Source organism: Canis lupus, chromosome X (genome assembly GCF_003254725.2).
Source record: "Canis lupus dingo isolate Sandy chromosome X, ASM325472v2, whole genome shotgun sequence".
Classification (NCBI taxonomy): Eukaryota; Metazoa; Chordata; class Mammalia; order Carnivora; family Canidae; genus Canis; species Canis lupus.
Genome location: NC_064281.1, coordinates 122,723,909 through 122,742,853, shown reverse-complemented (window position 1 = coordinate 122,742,853; position 18,945 = coordinate 122,723,909). Strand labels below are relative to the sequence as shown.

The 18,945-nt window shown below is 55.8% G+C and overlaps 2 protein-coding genes across 4 annotated transcripts in view; one reads left to right on the top strand and one right to left on the bottom strand.

Moving 5' to 3' along the window:
* TEX28 (testis expressed 28) overlaps positions 1 to 4,687 on the top strand; it is a 42,715-nt gene extending 38,028 nt beyond the window's left edge. For all 3 annotated transcript variants that reach the window (XM_025460583.3, XM_025460582.3, XM_049107045.1), the window contains exons 4-5: positions 3,375 to 3,510; positions 4,135 to 4,687. In XM_025460583.3, the coding sequence (XP_025316368.1) occupies positions 3,375 to 3,510; positions 4,135 to 4,491 (493 nt within the window). In that variant the 3' untranslated portion in view covers positions 4,492 to 4,687. The remainder of the gene's footprint in view (positions 1 to 3,374; positions 3,511 to 4,134) is intronic.
* Positions 3,757 to 18,715, bottom strand: LOC112668523 (medium-wave-sensitive opsin 1). The gene is made up of 7 exons (XM_025460948.2): positions 18,557 to 18,715; positions 17,591 to 17,822; positions 13,498 to 13,794; positions 10,595 to 10,763; positions 9,199 to 9,364; positions 7,725 to 7,964; positions 3,757 to 5,089 (listed from the first exon to the last, which is right to left on the bottom strand). The coding sequence occupies exons 1-7, from the start codon at positions 18,713 to 18,715 to the stop codon at positions 4,979 to 4,981; spliced, it is 1,374 nt and encodes a 457-aa protein (XP_025316733.1). The 3' UTR covers positions 3,757 to 4,978.
* Positions 18,716 to 18,945: the final 230 nt, after the last annotated feature.

Here is an 18,945-nt window from a genome sequence, read left to right as displayed (position 1 = left end):
TGTGATCCCGGGGTCCTGGGATTGAGTCCCGCATCGGGCTCCCTGGGGGGGACCTGCTTCTCCCTCTGCCTGTGTCTCTGCCTCTCTCTGTGTGTCTCTCATGAATAAATAAATTTTAAAAAATGTGAATAAAGCTGCTATGAACCTTCTTGCACACCAGCTTCTAGTGGCTGCCAGGCTCAGCTTATGGCCACATCACCCCAATCTTCAAGGGCAGTATCTTCACATCTCTGTCTTCACATGGGCCTCTCCTCTGTGTGTAAAAGCTCCCTCTGCTTCCCTCCTGTAAGGTGCGTGTGGCTGCACGTTTGCTCAGGAGGACCGACTCCGTCCCTGCCGCATTACCCCACTCTACCTGTAGGGCTTGATCCCTCTTACAGCTCTTCCTCTCTCTCAGACTTCTTCAGGTTGGAAGCCACCAGCTTCTAGCTCAGTTTGCTAAAAAACAGTCCTCAGGTATGATCAAGAATATACTCTTTTTCAACAACAGTAAGGTTGAGGGCATTTTGTATTAGCAAGGGCAGCCTTCACAGCTTTGGAAGATTTGGGGGGGGGCATTTTGGTTGGCTGGTGGTCAGTCTGTCTTTATAAGAGTGTTTTTTTTTAAATTATTTTTTATTTATTTATGGTAGTCACAGAGAGAGAGAGAGAGAGAGAGAGGCAGAGACACAAGCAGAGGGAGAAGCAGGCTCCATGCACCGGGAGCCCGACGTGGGATTCGATCCCGGGTCTCCAGGATCGCGCCCTGGGCCAAAGGCAGGCGCCAAACCGCTGCGCCACCCAGGGATCCCTGTCTTCTTTTTTTTAAGATTTATTTATTTATTGTAGACAGGTAGAGAGACAGACGAGTGTGTGAGCATGTGGAGGGGAAAGACAGAGGGAGAGGGAGAGAGAAACTTTAGCAGACTCTGTGCTGAGGGCAGAGCCCAATGCATGGCGTTGTGGGGCTCGATCTCACAACCCTGAGATCAGGGCCTGAGCTGAAACCAAGAGTCGGACGCTTAACCGACTGTGCCCCCCGGGTGCCCCTGTAAGGGCATTTTCTGGAGTGGTCTATTCGCCTCTGCAGCTGTAGGAGTGGGACAGAGGGGGGTCCGTGACTAAGGGAGGGGCAGAGAGGAGAGTCAGCTGTGCTGCAGCCAGGACGCTGCTGCCCGAGGGCAAAGAGGCTGGGGGCCAGAGACGAGGGGAGGCTAAGAGAATATCCTTCTGACTTGACATTTTCTCATTCAAGCATATATTCAAGAATGCATTTAAGGATGTATTTGTAAATTCTTATAAAAATAGTAATGAAGGATCTGTTTATTGACTTGCCATGGGTGAAAAGTATATTCATGAACATATGCTTGAGCATAGCCAGTAGTTTGAACGTTCTCGTGTCTGAATCCTTTGTGTAGATGGAAGGACAGGCATGGGGGATGTCCTTTCAAGTGGACACCATACTGCCGCCTCCTCTCTTCGGGCATTGTCAGTCCACTCCAGAGACTAATGGAATATTTCTTGAAATACTGTCATCAACCAGCTCTTGACAAATTGGCTTTCAGCAAATGATTGTTCAGCTCATTAGCTGCCTGGGGCGCATCTCCATGTGAGTGTCAGTCAAGTCCTTGAAGCAGGACCAAACTGACCTCCTTGCCTCACGTTCCCTGTCTGTGCGACAGCACTGTTGCTTATGCTCTGTGTGCCAGAGCCCCGTGAGCTGATCAGCCACATCCTCTATTGCTCAGTTTTCCAAAGGGCACCAGGCCCTAGCCATTCGGTGTGTCCGGGTACCTCTCCACTGCGGCAGCGTCACCGCCCACTCTGCACCCATGGGACAAGCCTTCCTTGGCTCTTCCCTAAATGACAATGCTAAAAGCCACGTGGCCTCTGGCCCATCCTTCCTGATGCCCAAATGAAGAACCTCAAGGTTTTCTTTAATTATGAAATATTCCAAATTCAGGGAAAGTGTAGAGGATAACGTGGTCAAGATGGTGTATCCACCCGCAGCCTTCTCAAATCTTTACATTTACCCTGTTTACTTCACATATTATCTTATTAAGACATAAAACTTCCTTTTAATTTACTTTTTGAAAGATATTATTTATTTGTTCATGAGAGACAGAGAAGCAGAGACACAGGCAGAGGCAGAAGCAGGCTCCTTGAGGGGAGCTTGATGAGGGACTCGATCCCAGGACTCTGGGATTACGCCCTGGGCAAAAGGCAGATGCTCAACCACTGAGCCACCCAAGCGTCCCTAAGACATAAAACTTTAGAAGGTTCATTGAAGCTCTCACATCATCTCTTCCCAACCCCGCCCCCCTTCCACCCACCTCACTATCCTCATTGGGCCCTTAGCTTTTCCATGCGTGTTTTTTTGCTTTACAACTTTTATATATGGCTGGTTATATACATACTGAGTTGTGATGTTTTTTTTTTTAAGATTTTATTTACTTATTTATGAGAGACACAGAGAGAGAGAGAGAGGCAGGGACTCAGGCAGGAGAAGCAGGCGGCCTGCAGGGGGCCCGATGTGGGACTCAGTCCTGGATCCCGGGATCACGCCCTGAGCCAAAGGCAGACACCCAACCACTGAGCCACCCAGGCGTCCCTTGTTTGTGGTTTTTAAGAGATCTACTGAGATATAAGTTACACGCCATAAAATGTGCCATTTTAGCTACACGTTTCAATGATCATTAGTAAATTTACTAAGTTGTACAGCCGTTACCACAATTCATTTTTTGGTTTTTGTTTCAATAACAGGTTTATTGAGATATAATTCCCATCTCATAAAATTCACCCATTTACAATCAGTGGTTTTTAGTACATTCACAGAGTTGTGCAACCATCACCACTGTCATTCCAGAACATTCTCACCACTCCAAAAAGAAACCCTGTCCCGTGAGCAGTCACTCCCCACACTCTCCACACCCCCAGCACCAGGAACCACTCATCGGTTTCTGTCTCTATGGATTTGCCTCCGCCGGACAGTTCATCTAAATGGAATCATACAATATGTGGTCTTTGGTGACTGCTTCATCCCTATAATCGGTAGACTTTTATGGAATAACTACCCCTTGCCAAACACGGCCGCTGGGAATTTCTATGGAATTTAGTAGCAGGCACGGACGACTCAGAGTTTTATTTCTACAACTTCTAGTCTATGGCTGGTCTTGTAAAGCTGTTACGAAAGAGTACGTGTCTACGAAGATACCGGAATGTCAGTGTGTGCGTGGCTGGTGTGCATCTGTGGTGTTCTGAGGCAGACCCGGAGGAGGAGGGGGAGGAAGGAGCAATCTGAACCCAAGTGTAGTCTCCACAGAGGCCTGCTCACCGCCCGCACGGCCTCTAGGCAGGGGACTTAGGGGAGAACGACTTTCTGTTTTGCTCCCAAGGCAAGCGCTGATGGAAGAACAGGTGAACGAGCACCTGCAGGGGCACCTGGATGAGATCTACTGCCTCAAACAGACTCTGGCGTGCATGGAGGAGAAAATGGCCTTTCTGTCCTATGAGAGAGCCAAGGAGATATGGGTGAGAGCCTCACAGTTGGCGGGGGGACGGGCAGCGGCCTGTAAAGAAATGGCCAGTGAGGAGGACACAGGGATGAGAGAAGCCAAGGGCGAGCATTCTGACATCCCGCAAACTAAGGGGACAGACGGGTCCTTAGGCAGCCCCTGCTGAGGTTCACTCCCAACCCACATACTTGCTTCAGCGCCGGCGGCGTCTCGCGTCTGTGCTCCTGCGGCCCCCCCGGCCCCCACCCTGCCCACATCCCGCTGGGCTGCCCCGGGAGCTGGGGCTCTGCAGTTCTCATACTCGGGGGTGCCTCGGCGCCGTCTGAGGGCTGCCCTCGCCTGTGAGGGTTAGGCTCATTCGCTTCCACACCCCGAGACCCTACTCTTGTCCTCGGGCAGCTCTCGCCCGGCCAGGCCCTCAGTCTGAGGCCACACTGCATGAGGGGGTGCAGCCAAGACAGATGAGACCTCGCCGTTCCTGGGACAGGACAGGGCACTTAGCACGGACGAGCTCCAGGTTGTTGACTCCCCTCCTAAATCCCCAGCTCACCAACATTTGCTGCGCACCTCCGAGGAGCTCAGGCAAGTGACTGCACTTCCCGTGACCTCTCATGAGGGTGTGTGTTCTTGTCACCTGCAGGAGGTCATGGAGACTTTCAAGAACCGTATAGCTAAGCTTGAAACTCTGCAACAAGTGACACAACTGGAGGTGACGCACAGGTTCCGGATCCGTCCCCAGGAGTTTATGTTCCGGCTCATGAGCCTGCTCCTCACACTGGCTACCATCCTCCTCGTCTTCATCTCCACTGTGTGCTCCTGCCCCTTGCCACTGCTCAATTCCCGCCTGCGCACGTGCACCACACTCCTGCTGATCGGCCTCGTGGCCCTGGCCTGGCAGAAACGGCATGCCTTCCCTACCACCGACTGGCAGGCCTGGGTCCCCTCCAGATGGAGACTGTACCCCAAGGATTCCAAGCCTCTATCAGATGGGACTTAGAGGGCCTGGGCTTGCTAGCTCACGCTGCCCCCTGCGTGTTGGGGCGTCCAGCCAGCCCCACCTGGATAGCCGCTGCTCAGCTCTCCCTTCCCGATTCCATCACTACCAGCCCGCCTCGCACTTCCCCTCCTCAGGGTCCTTCTGTACCATCTGTGGACACAAGGCTTGGAAAAAATATTAAACTGTCTGAAGCTGATCTGGAAAGTTTGGCTTTGCAGTTCTAGTCCCTCAGGGCCTCTCGTGACCTCTCTGTCCCCCTCATGCTCTCTCGTGACCCAGTGACCAGACCCTCAGAGGCTCAGGTGTCCCCAGGCTGCAGCGGTAGCCTCTGTGACTTCGTTGTTTTTGGCAAAGAGAAACTACATTTCTTTCCCAGGGATGGAGAAGAAGGGGCAGTGGAGGGAGGTGGCCAAAGTGCTGGTGTGGGGGACAGGGGTAATGTTTTCTGGTAGGAAGCAGAATTTTTTATTGTCGTGGCTGGAGAGACTCATGCAGGTGACACTGAAGACACAGATGAGGCCTCTGTTCTGGAGGCGCTGGAGAGTTCAGAGCTATCGTCCACCTTCTTCCCAAAAAGCTGCAAGATGCAGTTTCGAAACTGGCAGGACAGAAAGTGTTATTCAACACAGCAGAAAGGGCCGACGTACTCTGCTAAAGGTCATTCTGGGGGAATTCTAGGCAGGTATTCATTGAGGGTCACCTCGATCACTTAACACCTTCCCTGCTACCATTCAGATTCTCATGCGGAGAATAGAGGAAGCTTGAGGTTATTACTTGCACGTGGGGATGGTCTACTCCTGACTATTCATTCGTCAAAGTCATCTAATTTAGAATCTGATGGTGACCATAGTGGGTCAGATTGTGACACCCCCCCCACCGCTCCGCCAAAGCTATGTTTGAGTCCTAACCCCTAGAGCCTGTGAATGTGACCTTATTTGGAAGTAGAGTCCTTGTAGATGTGACTAAGATGTACATTACCATGAGGTCATGCTAGAGTAGAGTGGGCCCTCATCCAATGACTGGCGTCATTGGAAGAAGGGAATTTGGACACAGACTCGGAGAAAAGGTCATGTGGAGGTGAAGGCGGAGATGAGATTGACTGGTCTGCAAGCCAAGGAATACCAAGGATTACTGGCCACCACCAGAAGCCAGGAGAGAGGCAGGGAACAGATTCACCCGCAGAGCCCTTAGAAGGAACCAGCCTCGCCCACACCTTGACCTTGGGCTTCTGGCCTCCAGAACTGGGAGAGAATAGATTTCTGTTGTTTTAAGTCCCCCCAGTTTGTGGTCCTTTGTTATGATAGCCTCAGGAAACTCATACAGGAACCAAAGATGATGCCAGCTAAGGGGCCCGTGCACAGGGTAACGATCTCCAGAATGTCTGGGAAGAGACTCAGAGGCATTTTAGTGAAAAGGAATGTGATTGTCATCTTGTTTCTTTTCTTTTTTTTTAAAAGATCTTATTTATTTATTCATGACAGATGCAGAGAGAGAGGCAGAGACACAGGCAGAGGGAGAAGCAGGCTCCCTGCGGGAAGCCCGATGCGGGACTTGATCCCAGGACCCCAGGATCACACCCCGGGCCGAAGGCAGACGCTCAATCACTGAGTCGCCCAGGCATCCCTGTCAACTTGTTTCTATTCCATCAATTTTGAGGCCACACAAGGACTAAGTAGATGACAGTCTAGCCACTACCTGGTGTCTTTAGCCAAGAGAATCTTTCGCCACCAAGAGGGCCCACTCTTTGCTGCTTGGCCCCTAAAGAGATCTGGAATGTATTCATTTCCCAAATTATGTCTCATATCATCACTGAGCGAAGCACTGTGTGAATGCAGACCAGAGGCATCTCCTATACATTCCAGGCCTATCCTTGACTACCTCCAGCTCCCTCCAACATCCAAACCCTCACAAATAAAACACGTAATTATTGAAATGAATTACACAAGAAAGGGGCCGAAGAGGAGAATTGACTTAGCTGAGGAATGCATTTGGCATCTGCCTACTGAGCACCCACTCTGCGCCAGGCTGTGCCCCAGGGGGATCAGCAGTGGACAAAAAAGAGTAACATTCTCTGTCCTCGCGGAGCTCCGTTACAGAAAACACTCTCAGAAGGCAGCAGGAAGGGATGACGACGTGGAAAGGGTAAAAGCAAAGTTTGAAAGCCTGGAGGGGTCCAGAAGTACAGCTGTCTTGTCTGCGGGGTGGGGGGGGAGCTCTGTAAGGGGAGGATGGAAAGACTCAAGTAAACACAGCACGAGGCAGGATAGCCTAGGGCTCCACAGACAAAAGCCAGACCTAACAAGAGACCCGCGTGAAAGCCAGGAAACAGGAGTCGGGGAGAGAACTACGCTCCATCGAGGGAGTTCTGGGGAGTCAAGTGCAGTACTGGTCCCCCTTAGTACTTGAACGCCATCAGGAGAGTGTGTGCTTAAAAAGAAAAAAAAGAAAAAAAAAAGAAAAAGAAGAGTGTGTGCTTAAGGAGCTCCGCAGGGAGCCAGGGCCAGGTCGGAGCGGGTGGGGCCACGGGGGCCACCGTGAAATGCAGGAGCAGGGGAGAGCTAGTTGGAAGACATGGGGACTGGGTCTTGGTGGGGGGCAATGCGAGGCCACTGCAGGGGTGCTATTTCTGGCCCATGGACCTTTCTGGTCACCATGAGGTCACACATCACAGGTGCACCTTAATGAAGTAGATTTGATGGGTTCAAGGAAGAACAGGGCCAATTACACTTGGAAGATGATGAGCCTCAGTGGTCACCTGTCACCTGCCTAGAGGTCAGTTTGCTGCTAGGGTTCGAAATGCCAGCCCATGGTGGCTACCATGTGGCAAGACCTTGGGCGGGACCATAGCACGTTCCCCCTAAACTAACCCGTGAAGTCACAAAAGCCACATGTCAGTGCAGTCAAGAAGGGCCTCTTAAAGGGTTTGAAGACGGAAAGATGAAGATTGGGAGGGCACAGCTAGGGTAGATGTAGACACGTTCAGGCATTCCTTGGTGTGTGAGCTCCGAGATGGCCCTGGGGCCAACAGAAGGGAGGAGTGGAGCTGCCCACCCTCAGGCCAAGACTCTGAAAGGATCCAGAGGGAGGCTAGCTGCGCCTTCACGTGCTGCGCGTTCTCTGGTGGTTGTCCTGGAGGTCATCAGCGGGTTCTCCTGGACATGATTCCAGGGGGAGCCATCACTGGGCTCTTCTGGGGTCTATTTCGAGTTTGTTTTGCAAACGACGTGACTTACCTGCCGGTTCATGAAGACATAGATAATGGGGTTGTAGATAGTGGCACTTTTGGCAAAGTAGGCTGGCAGGGCGGCCACCAGAGGGTGGAAGGCGTAGCCAGGGTGGGCAGCGGCGAAGCACGCAAAGAAGGTGTAGGGCCCCCAGCAGAGACAGTAAGCGAGGACCATGACTACCACCATGCGGGTCACCTCCTTCTCGGCCTTCTGGGTGGACTCAGATTCTTTCTGCTGCTTTGCCACCTGGGGGAGACAGAGATTCATGCCCAGGGACGTGAGTGGGAGCGTCCCTCCTGCCTCTGTATCCCAGGGGCTCTGTGTTGCTATTGCTTGGGCAGTGAGTCAGGGAGTCAGCAAGAGACAGGTGGCCCCGGGATGGGGAGTCCTGGAGAGAAGGAGACGGGCTCACCCGGGGCCTGGCAGCAGCCAGCTCCCCCCCGCCCCCAGTGAATCCACAGCCTGGCTTAGGCTGGACCAGGCTGGCCTTGAGGGAGCCCGAGGAGGCTTTGAGGCAGCATACAGCTGGCCCCGGAGAAGCTCTTAGCTTAGCTTGGCTCCTGTAAGGAGTTCGGGAAGGAGCTGAGGACGCCACTCTTAGCCTCACTTGGTCCCTTATCAGAGTGTCCCCTCCCGTGCGCAGGTCTGAGGGGCTGAGCCGGAGAAGACACAGAGGCCAGACATTGCCTTTATATTCTGCAGCATGAACCTCAGGGTTGGAGGAGGAGGAGGGGTGGAAGGCAAATCACAGCGGGAAGGCAGGGAGTTTGCGGCCGTCACTCTAGAAAGGGCTTAGAGCACGTGCCGGTCTGACCACCCCAAAGGCCTTCTACTGCCTGTGCCAAGCAGGACCTCATGGGGCAGTTGGCGCATCCAGGCCGAACTGACTGTAGGTGGGGCGGCTGACAAGGGGGCAGCTTCTGCATGGTGTGCTTCCTCTGCGCCTCGCTCTGATTGCCTACACAGGGGGGCAAGGGGGGCTGCGGACGGGACCAGCTTCCCAGGGAGGAGAGTGGACAGCGTGCTCGGGGGCAGATGGCACGTGGGAAGCCACTCCCTGGCCTGGCCCGACAGCGGACAGCCTCGTGAAGGGGACAGGGTCCCTCGGGTAGCAGCCTTTCAAGAACACCTTTTGATATGCAGGTTTCGCTTGCAGATCTGGCCGGCTGCACTGCACTCCCGGGGAGAGGGGGGCTCGCCGCCCAGGGGACAAGTGTCCTGGGTCAGGGAAGAAACGCAGCTCTTGCTCCCTTGTTGGGCCCAGGAATTGGGGGGGGGGGACACGACAGTCCTTTCCAGTTGCATAGGGGCAAGGACAAGGGAGCCAGGGCTGCAGTTGTAGCCCCGAAGGAATTGTAGGATTCAAGTCAGGTTTGAGGGCAGGAGAGAGGACTGGGTGACCCCTCGTCCCAGCCTAGACATCCCCAGTCCTCGTGATCCTACCAGCGGGGGGTGAAGCCAAGAGGGCTCGGGGGCTTACCGCTCGGATGGCCAGCCACACTTGGAGGTAGCACAGTATGATGACGCTGAGTGGGATGATGCAGCACGTGGTCATGAGGACGATCATGTAGGACTGCACCCCAGGGTACGAGCTGCCACTGAACACGTCCGGGCCACACGAAGTCTTCAGGCCATGGGGCCAGTACCTGGAGAGAAGGGCTGACAGCCTGTCCTGATGTAGGCAGGGCAACCTGGGACCCCCCAGTCTGGGCATGCTGCTGACTTGGGTTGGAGGATTGTTGGTTTTTGTTGGTTTGTTTCTAAAGCTTTATCAATTTATTTTATTTTTATTTTTAATTTTTAAAAAAGATTTTATTTATTCATGAGAGACACAGAGAGAGGGGCAGAGACCCAGGCAGAGGGAGAAGCAGGCTCCATGCCGGGAACCTGACGTGGGACTCGATCCGGGGTCTCCAGGATCATGCCCTGGGCCGAAGGCGGGTGCTAAACCGATGAGCCCCCCGGGCTGCCCTTTATCCATTTATTTTATGGGGGGGTGGAAGGGCAGAGGGACAGGGAGAGAAATCCTTAAGCACACTCCTCACTGAGCATGGAGCCCGATGCGGGGCTAGATCCCAGGACCCCCAAACCATGACCCGAACCAAAATCAAGAGTCAGCTACTCAAGTGACTGAGCCACCCAGGCGCCCCAGGATTGTTTGGTCTTTAAAATTGGGGTGAAATTCACATTACACGAATTAACCATTTTTGAAGTGAACAATTCAGTGGCATTTAGTACTCACGATGCTGTGCAACCACCACCTCTATCTAGTTCCAGAATACTTTCATCGGCCTCAAAGGAAACCCTTGGGTAGGATTTTGGCAAATCTTTGTCCATTTTTAGGTCTCATAAGGCCTTTTTTTTTTAAATTGTGGTAAAATACACATAACATCTGAAGCCCCAAATGAGCGGCCTGGCCAAGACACAAATGCCCTATAGGCCCAGGTGTACCTACAACCCAAGCCGCCTCTGAACGGGAGGCTCCTCAGAATGTGCAAGAAAGAAGCTTGGGGCAGAGTAGCTTAGAGGGCCCCGCGTGCACTTACAGCTGCTCCCATGGCTTGAGCTTGTCACCTTTCCCTGTGTGCTCCCGTGAGCAGTTCATGCTTGGGAGAAACAGACCTTTCCAGAGGCCCAGCGACCACAGGGCCCATGTCCATGTTGCAGCCAGGCAGACTTCTACATTCATAGACACTGCACCCCCGGGGGATCACAGGAACAGTCGGATCTATCCTCATTTTACGCATGGGGGCACAGAGGCCCGGAAACAGCAATTTGTCCCAAGGTCACAAAAGGAATCAGGAGCCTGTCCCTCCCTGCCGTCCTTCACCCTCTGTCCTAAGTGAGCTGTCTTCCTGGCGTAGTGGTATCCTCACCTGCTCCAGCCAAAGATCGGCGGGGCCGTCCACACCGCAGCCCAGATCCAGGAGAAGGCAATGCCCGCGATGGCTAGCTTGGCGTCAAATCTCACGTTGCCAAAGGGCTTGCAGACTACCAGCCACCTCTCCCAGGAAATGATGGCCAGGGACCAGAGCCCCGTGATCCCTGCAGGGGACAGAGGGCAGATGAGGGCCTGGAGCCTCCGGTGTCACTCATTCCATCCAGATCAGCCAACTGTTTTCAGGGTCAAGAGGTTTCTCCCCACCTCCCCGCAACGCCCACAAAGTGTATTCGGGTCCAGGGGGCGGTGGGTCTCTCGGTCAAGTCCCCTAACACCGTCTTCCCCGTTCTTTCCTCCCGGGCCTGTCTCTCTCTCTCTTTTGTTGGCCAGCGGCCTTCCCTCGGATGCCGATGCGACTCCCGATGGCCACGCGCACACCCGCACGACCACGTTGAGGCTGCGGCGGTCCCAGCCAAGGGCGAGGAAGCACGATGTGCCCCGTGCCCCGTGCCCCTCCGCCAGTATGCGCGTGTGCTTAGGCTTCCCGATTTCCCACCGCTGCCCACCATCTGGCGGGTGGAGACGGTGTCTTCCTGTCCCGCTTAGATGCCGCAGGTCTGTGGGCGGAATTCAGGGCTCCATGGACGGAGACGGGACAAGGGACACTCGGGATTCCGCTCCATTCCGAGCAGGACGGCGCGAGCGGTGCCTGGGCCCTGGTCACCCTACATCTTTGCCAGCATCACTCGCTTCATTACCACTTTGAAAGTTCAGTGGCTTTCCGGCCAGATCGAGTTATCTGATACTTTAATAAAGAACAGCATCGGGCAGCCCGGGGGGCGCAGCGGTTTAGAGCCGCCGTCAGCCCGGGGCGTGACCCTGGGGACCTGGGATCGAGTCCCGCGTCGGGCTCCCTGCGTGGAGCCTGCTTCTCCCTCTTCCTGGGCCTCTGCCTCTCTCTCTCTGTGTCTCTCATGAATGAATAAAAAAAAATCTTTAAAAATAATAATAAAAAATAAAAAAATTCTTGGCATAAAATTTTAAAAAAAGAAAGAATGGAATCGTTAATCCTGCCAAACAATGCATTTGCTAATAATTTTAATGAAGGACAATGCCACTGATATTCAACACTTTGATTCGTGTATTTCAATATGGTTGGATTCCTTTGTGATCCGATGGATCTTATTGTGCCCGTTGGTAAACATTCTCCTGAGGAGGGGTCCACGGGCTCCCCCGCAGGGCCGAGGGCCTCCGTGGCACCCATGCTGCACGCAGGGCCTGGCTCCTTGGCACCTGCGTGACTCGAAAACAGACCTCAAGCGGATGCAGAGGCGAGTGGGGCATGCCGACAGAACCAGAGACAGGTCTGAGCAGAGAGGAAGGTACACAGAGCATTTGGACTTGGGGCATAGAGGGTCTGTGCCCAACCTTGCCTGGCCACTCTCATCCTGTACCTTTGGGGGAGTGCTAGGCCATCATCCGTAAAGGCAGTTAGATATGGGGGGACAGTGGTCCGCCCCTGTACTGTGGGTTTCATGTCGGCACCTACCTCATGGGGTCATGGGACGTGCCAATACGGTCATTTAAATCTTGCCCCCAAGTCCTGCCCCCATTTTCCAGATGGGAAAACGGCGGAGCAGCGTGGTGCAGTCAGTCAGCAGCACTCACAGCTCTAGGAACTCAAATCTGGGCCCTCTCCGTTCCCCAGGCCCTCGCCATCCTCGTGTCTTGTTTTCTCTTCCTAATGTCCACCTCCTCACCATGTGACTTGGAAATCCGTTTAGGTGGCAGTTAGACAAACAAGTTAGATGTGGGAGCGAGGGACCCAGGAATGGTGACCAGATGGTCCCGGGAAACTTCACCTAGAAGAGCAGCTGCGAGCGCCCGCTGGTGTGACGGCGGGGAGCCTGGGGACAGGCTGCGTGTGCTGAGCGCGCGGCCCTTAGGCTCCCTGTCTTCTTGGATGGACACTCAGCTGCAACCCCGAGCCATCTGTTGTTTCACGGGGGCCTGGGGCAAGAGCTCGCGGAGGGGATCTGAGCGTCATCGGGCCTGCCGGTCCCCCTCTTCCTTGTGGGTCCCAGAGAAAGGAACCCGGCCTCGTGGCAATCCCCCCACCCCTGGAGCCCCACGTGGGGCAGAGCCAGCTCCTGCCCCAGCCTCCTCGCCACCCCTGCTGCTGTGGCCTTCACTCCCTCACTCAGTGAGCCTCATTTCTGTCAACTGCTGATGGCACCCGGCCCTCCCTGACTGCCTCGCCCCAGCTCCCTTCTCATCTTGCCGACTCAGGATTCAGATCCTCCGTGGTCTCCTCCAGGACGCGGTCCTCTGAGAGAGCTGACAGCGCCCTGTGGTCACCATCTGGGGTAGGGAGCCCCCTTGCCAGGACTTGGGACTACCTCGGGGCCCTGGTGCCCAGCACGTGGGTTCTTCTCTGCCAGTGTTGACCTGACCAGAGCCAAGGCCCGCAGAGATGTTGGTCGAGGGGATGTGGAAAGGGATCCGGGATCTAGTTTCAATATCCCAAAACGTCTATTGGGAAGCTCCTCTTTCCCTGGAAAGGGCCGACACGGATGAGCCGAAAGGGCCCACATCTCTGCTTTGGGTGGAAGTTCTGCTCGGGGTGACCAGAGCACTTCCCTCCCACGTGGCCCTGGGCTTATCTGGTGCTCTGTCTGTCTCCCGAACTGGCCTGTCTCAGGGGAGACACTCGGGATGCCTCCTTGTTGCACTACAACCCCCCCCCCCCCGCCCCATGATGACCACGGCCCTGTTTCCCCTGCAGGCCTGTCTCCCTTCACATGCGTCCCACGGGCGCACTTGGGGGGTGCTGTGTGAGTGCATCCTTTGCACACAGCCGGCTGGGGCTTCCCCGAGCCCGGGCCCCTGGCTGCTTACCGCACAAGGAGACAGTGTAGCCCTCCACGACACACAGAGGGTGGCCCAGCACAAAGTAGCCATAGATCTGGTTCACAACGCTGATGGTGCTGGCAATGATGGTCTCTGCGAGGTCGGCGATTGCCAAGTTCACCAGGATCCAGTTCAGGGGGTGACGCAACTTCTTGAACCTCATGGTGGCTACTAGCACCAGCCCGTTCGTGAAAACGGAAGCGATGACCACAAAGATCATCCAGGCGCTGGTGAGGTGATACACCCACCTGGGAGCGATGTGGTAATTGGGACCTTCGAAGGGGTCTGCAAGGCAGGAGGTAGGGAGCGGGGTGGGGGGAGCATTACCCGACTGCACGGCTGTGCCCAGCCCTCCCCGCCTCGTCGGAGCCCCCCATGCCGGCCTCCTGCCCTACAGTTGCCTTGGCAACCAGCTCTTTCCCCGTAGCTTTGCCAACAGCCTTCCCCCGTCGGTCTCTCAGGCCACAGGCCATGGCCTGCTGGACACCTGGACTTAGCAAAGTCGATCCCCTCATCATCTAGGCCAAGAACCGGTCCCCCATCCGAATGGCCACCCCCAGTACGTGGCCAGCCCCCTGGGGGGCCTTGACTTCCCCTCCCTCGAACCCCAGCACCCACTGCGCCGCTTCCCGAGAGCACTCCATGTCTTTCTCTGTTGGATCTTGGCTCACACTGTCCTCTGCGCCTGGGTCTTCTCTTCTATACCGTAAAGCCCAGCTCGGATGCCCTCATCTTCTGGAAGCCTTTCCGGATTCCTCAGCTGAGGGTCAAGGAGGCCCTCGGGACGACCGTCTCAGTGCCCCCCTCCGACCTTCTGCCCTGTGTCGGAGTTATCTGTGCGCACATCCGGCCACCATCTCACATGGCAGGTCCAGCACACAATCAGTGCTCAGAGAATGAATGAATGAATGAATGAATGAATGAGTTACGGGCTGAACTGTGTCCCTCCCAGAAAGAGATGTTGGGGTCCTGCCCCCCGGTTCACGTGAATGCAGCCTTATTTGGAGACAGGGTCTGCCCAGCGGCGATCAAGGTGTTCTGAGGTCGTCGGGGGGGCCCTAATCCAATGGGACCGTGTCCGTATCAGAAGGGGACAGCGGGACACAGCGACAGCCACACAGGGGGAAGGCCACAGGGGCTGAAGGTGGAGATCTGGGCGATGCCTCCACAAGCCCAGAAGCCTCACGGATTGCCAGGAGCCACTGCAAAGGAGAGGACCGTCCCCTCTGAGTCTCCGGGAGGAGCCAGGTCGCTGCAGTTGGGGGTTACAGAAACCCAACTCCAACTGGATTTGCAAAAGTAGGGCTTCCTTGGGCTCCCTGGCTAGGAGGCGTAGGGTAGATCTCGACCCCCACCCCCAGCACAACTGGACCCCCCAGCCCCCCGTGGGTGAGCATCTTGCCCCTTTCACGGGGAGCTCCTGGAAACCCCTCCGCAATACCTGCAGCCACGCTAGGTGGCCCGGGCTCCCTGGGAGCAGACCTCGAAGGCCTGTGTGGCACCAGTTTCTATGCAGAAGGAAGCAGAGGGAAACCATAGGGCTGCTGACAGACCGGAGAACAGAGGACCCCCCCACCCCCGCTCCAGATTGCCCACAGATCTTCCCCGGGAACTCCAGCGGGCTAGTTTGAGAACAGCAGCTGGACCTGGGAGGTGTTTGGAACACTCCAGCTTTGGGGTGATTTCAACATGACGCAGCCAGAGCATCGTTTCCAGACAGCCCTTGGGCCCAAAGTGGGCAGGGCCTGGACAAGAGGGATGGGGCAGTGCGCGGCGGGGGAGGGGACAGGAGTGTTCTGAACGCGGGAGGTCACAGAGGAGGGTCCTCTAGCGGTGCAAGCAGAGCAGGTGTCCCTGCCTGCCTCCCCCTCCTGAAATCTCCAGGACTGATGTCCTACAGAAATGGGTATCACGGTCCACTCCCAGGCGAAGATGTTCTAAAGACATTGGGTGGGGGGAATGGGGAGGGGATTGGGTGTGCGGGCTGGCAAGGAGGCAAGATTTCTTTGAACATACCGTGTTCTCTAGGTTTTAATTTGGAATCCTTGTCAATGTTTTATTACATTATTCAAAAACAACGTTAAATTTTATAAAGCAACCCCAGAAAATCAAAACTATAACAAACAAAACAAAATGCATATACACTCAGAGGCATGATCGCACAGAGAGGGACTGCTCTAAGGGACTTGAAAAGACGCTAGCTTGACTACTCGGACCTAGCGGCATAGACCCTAAAGATAAAAAGACGTGTCCAAATGTTAAACTTTGGCTAATCGTGTTGTTGATGGTAGTGTTGGTGTCCCTCTTCTGAGACCATCATGTGTGGGAGATAAAGCAAATGAGTGATTAAATGATATTCTAATTCGTCTACCCAAAGCCCATGAGAACAGGATTCCTGGTGGGGGAAAGGGAGACACAGAGGTCAAACCCAGTTGGCTCCACTGGGAAACCAAGTCATTACTTTGGAATGGGAGCAATAAAAGGAACGAAGAGGCATTTGTCCTGCCTTTCCCATACCCACTGTTCCCTGGGGGACCCCGAGAGTGGACAAGGGCAGGTTTCTCTCTATTGAAGTACTCCAGCTAATAGATGAAGATGGGGCATGGGAGCCAGAATGCCACCATTTTGCAACCCCCAAGGGTTTCATGAATGGGTCTGGGCCTCGAGCTTCAGCAGCTGCCAACACCCCAGAAAAAGGGACCCCCTCCTGATGGAGAGGTCTTGCCGAAACCCCCAGCAGATCCAGCTGACCTCCAGGCAGATCTTCAGATCAACTACCAATTTGCACAAACATAATGACAAACGAGGTGGGAGGGGCATGGGAAGCCACATGCGGGCAAATCGTATGCGGGCAAATCGTCGGAGAAGTGGAGGAGGCAAGGGACAAAGGACTCATTTGCTTCAACAGATAAATTACAAGGAGGTAGAGGGGGAACCTCTACAGTCAAAGAGGGTGAAAAGAGAACGATAAACCTGAACGTGTGGACCTTATTGGGGCCCTGATTCAAGCAAAGTGAAAAAAAATGTATGACCTTTTCTTCAATACTGACTAGGAGGTTCCATGGTATGGAGGCAATGCTAGTTCGCGGATGTGCCAACGGCACTCTGGTTGGGTTTTGAAGAGTCCTTTCCCCTTAGAGGTACATCCTGAAGATTTATAGAGGACATGGTGTGAGGTCTTAGATCTGCTTCCAGAAATCAGGAGGGCTTAGTGGAGGCAGATAAGATGGGTGACGGAAACCCAGGGGTTCATTATATGCCTCCCTCCACTTCGGTAGATACTGGAATTAAAAAAAAAAAAAAGTACAAGAAGGAGTCTCAGGCATCAGCGAGGCCCTAGGGAGAGCACCGTTGCGTCTCCATTGAGGACATTCTGGGCCACGAGCAATCAGGTCAGAGCAAACCTCAGCGTTCTCAATTAGCTTGGCCTGGGAACCCTGGCTGTCAAGGAGCTGGTGTGGCTTCTGGAAGCCACGGCACGTGAGACATTCATTTTTTTTTTTTTTTTACATGAGACATTCTTGAAGGAACAGATGGTTTTTGGTCTGGAGGAGGGACTGGGGACGCAGGTCCGGGGCCTGGGGGTCACCAGTATCCTCAGTTGTTTGCAGGGCCTAGCTCAGGCCGCCCCAGCAGAGGCGCAGCTGCCCTGGGAGCCGAGTGAGCCTCCTCCCCAAGAACGCACAGCCCAAGGCTGCAGGCCCCGGGCGCACAGTTGGACAGGATGGCCACCACCGTCTCTTCTGACCCTAAGGTTGGAGAAGTCACTCACGCTCCTCCGGGCCACCTGCCCAGCCTCCCGCGGCTGCCGTTTGCGTCGTTTGGGCTTTGGCACATGCAAAACTGAGTTAGACCCGGCTTCTTCCCCGGGAAGCTCAGGGCACCGCAGCCAGCTGGGCACACCACAAGGGGGTGTAAGAACTCGCTAGCAGAGACAGCGGGTGAGCACCCCCGGGACGGGGCTTCTCAAAGGGTCTGGGGACCTACGTGGCTTGGAACTGCACGTGCGCATCGCGGTGGCCTCTCATATTCAGAAAGCCGCCCCCCACCGCGTGTCGTCATAAAGGCTAAGGGAGAAGACCATCCCGGCTGACGCCCACGTGCAGAAGAGCAGTCTCCGGGGGGCGCGGGGGACCGCAGCCCCCGCGTGGCCGCTCGGGCCTGGTGTCCCGGGGGCGCTGCTCCAGCCGGGGTGACCCAGCCGTGACGGCGCCCGCTCGCTCACCTCTAGTGGCGTTGCTGTTGGTGTAGGTGAAGATGCTCGCCTGGGTGCTCTCCTCCAGGCCGGCCTGCGGCTGCCCGCCCGCAAGCCTCTGGGGGCCCCACCGCTGGGTCATGGCTCCAGCAAGGCCTGTCCCCGATGCCTGGCGGCCCTGGTGCTGCTTGGGGGGCCTGGCGCTTTATACCAGCCCGCGGGATCAACCCGGGCTTCCTCACCTTAGAAGCTCCCAAACCCTGCCCCACCTGATCTCTTAATTGGGCCTGGGACTTAGACCTCCTCCTCCCCACCCCTTGCCTCCGGGAGGGCGGCTCAGGAGGATTTTCTGGGAACCCAACTCGGAGCCCCCAGCTCGCCAAGGCGGCTGCCGTGGGCCCTCACGCGTGTTCACGTGCCCTCTCCTCCCTGCCGTCCAGTGCGCGCTCCTGGCTCAGCTGGACCCAAGGGCCAGGACTTCCAGCGTGGGGTGTGGCTTAGGGAGGCAGCCCAAAGCGTGGGTCTGCCTTTCCCACGCGTGTCCCCCCAGAGCCCCGCGAGGTTGGGGGGGGCCGGGGGACTTTGCTGTGCTGAGGCCTTGGGCGCGGAGCCTCCCTGCGGGTCAGGCCGCCTCTGTGGACGCAGAGGGCTGCACGTTGTGCTGGCGGGGCGGGGGGGAGGGGGGCTCCTCCCTGAGGAAGGGTGGGGGGAAGAGGCCTGGGGTGGGGGGAGACTCCACCGTGCATCGAGCTTTCTGCTCCCTGCTCCCCCCGTGCTCCCCATGAGGCCCTGGTCAGCAGGGTGCTCCCAGCAGTCCTCGGGGGCCTTCCGGCAGGCCCTCCCACCCCCCACGCCAGTCTCCGTCCCCCGAGTTCGTGACCTTTCCCTGGACGGCTCCTGACCACACTTCCTTCTGCGCTTGCCTTCAAAAGCAAATCTCTCAAGAGACTGTTCCAGATGGGCCGCCTCCTCCGCCTCTTCGCCCGCTGCCGTCTGGCTGCCGGCCCCCATGACGCGCCGACTGTCTAATTCTGCGCCCCCTGCCTCCGCCTACGGGGGGGCGCCCCTCTCCCACGGTTCCTGCCACCTCCTCTGCACAGTCCTGAAATTCAGCTGCCTTCGACCCCTCCTTCGGGGTGGCCTGAAGCGCAGGAAAGCCAAGACATGGACACATGACGTCACCTCCCCACGCTCCGTGCCTCGACTGTGCGGCACCCAGGCTAATGCTCCTGGTGATACGG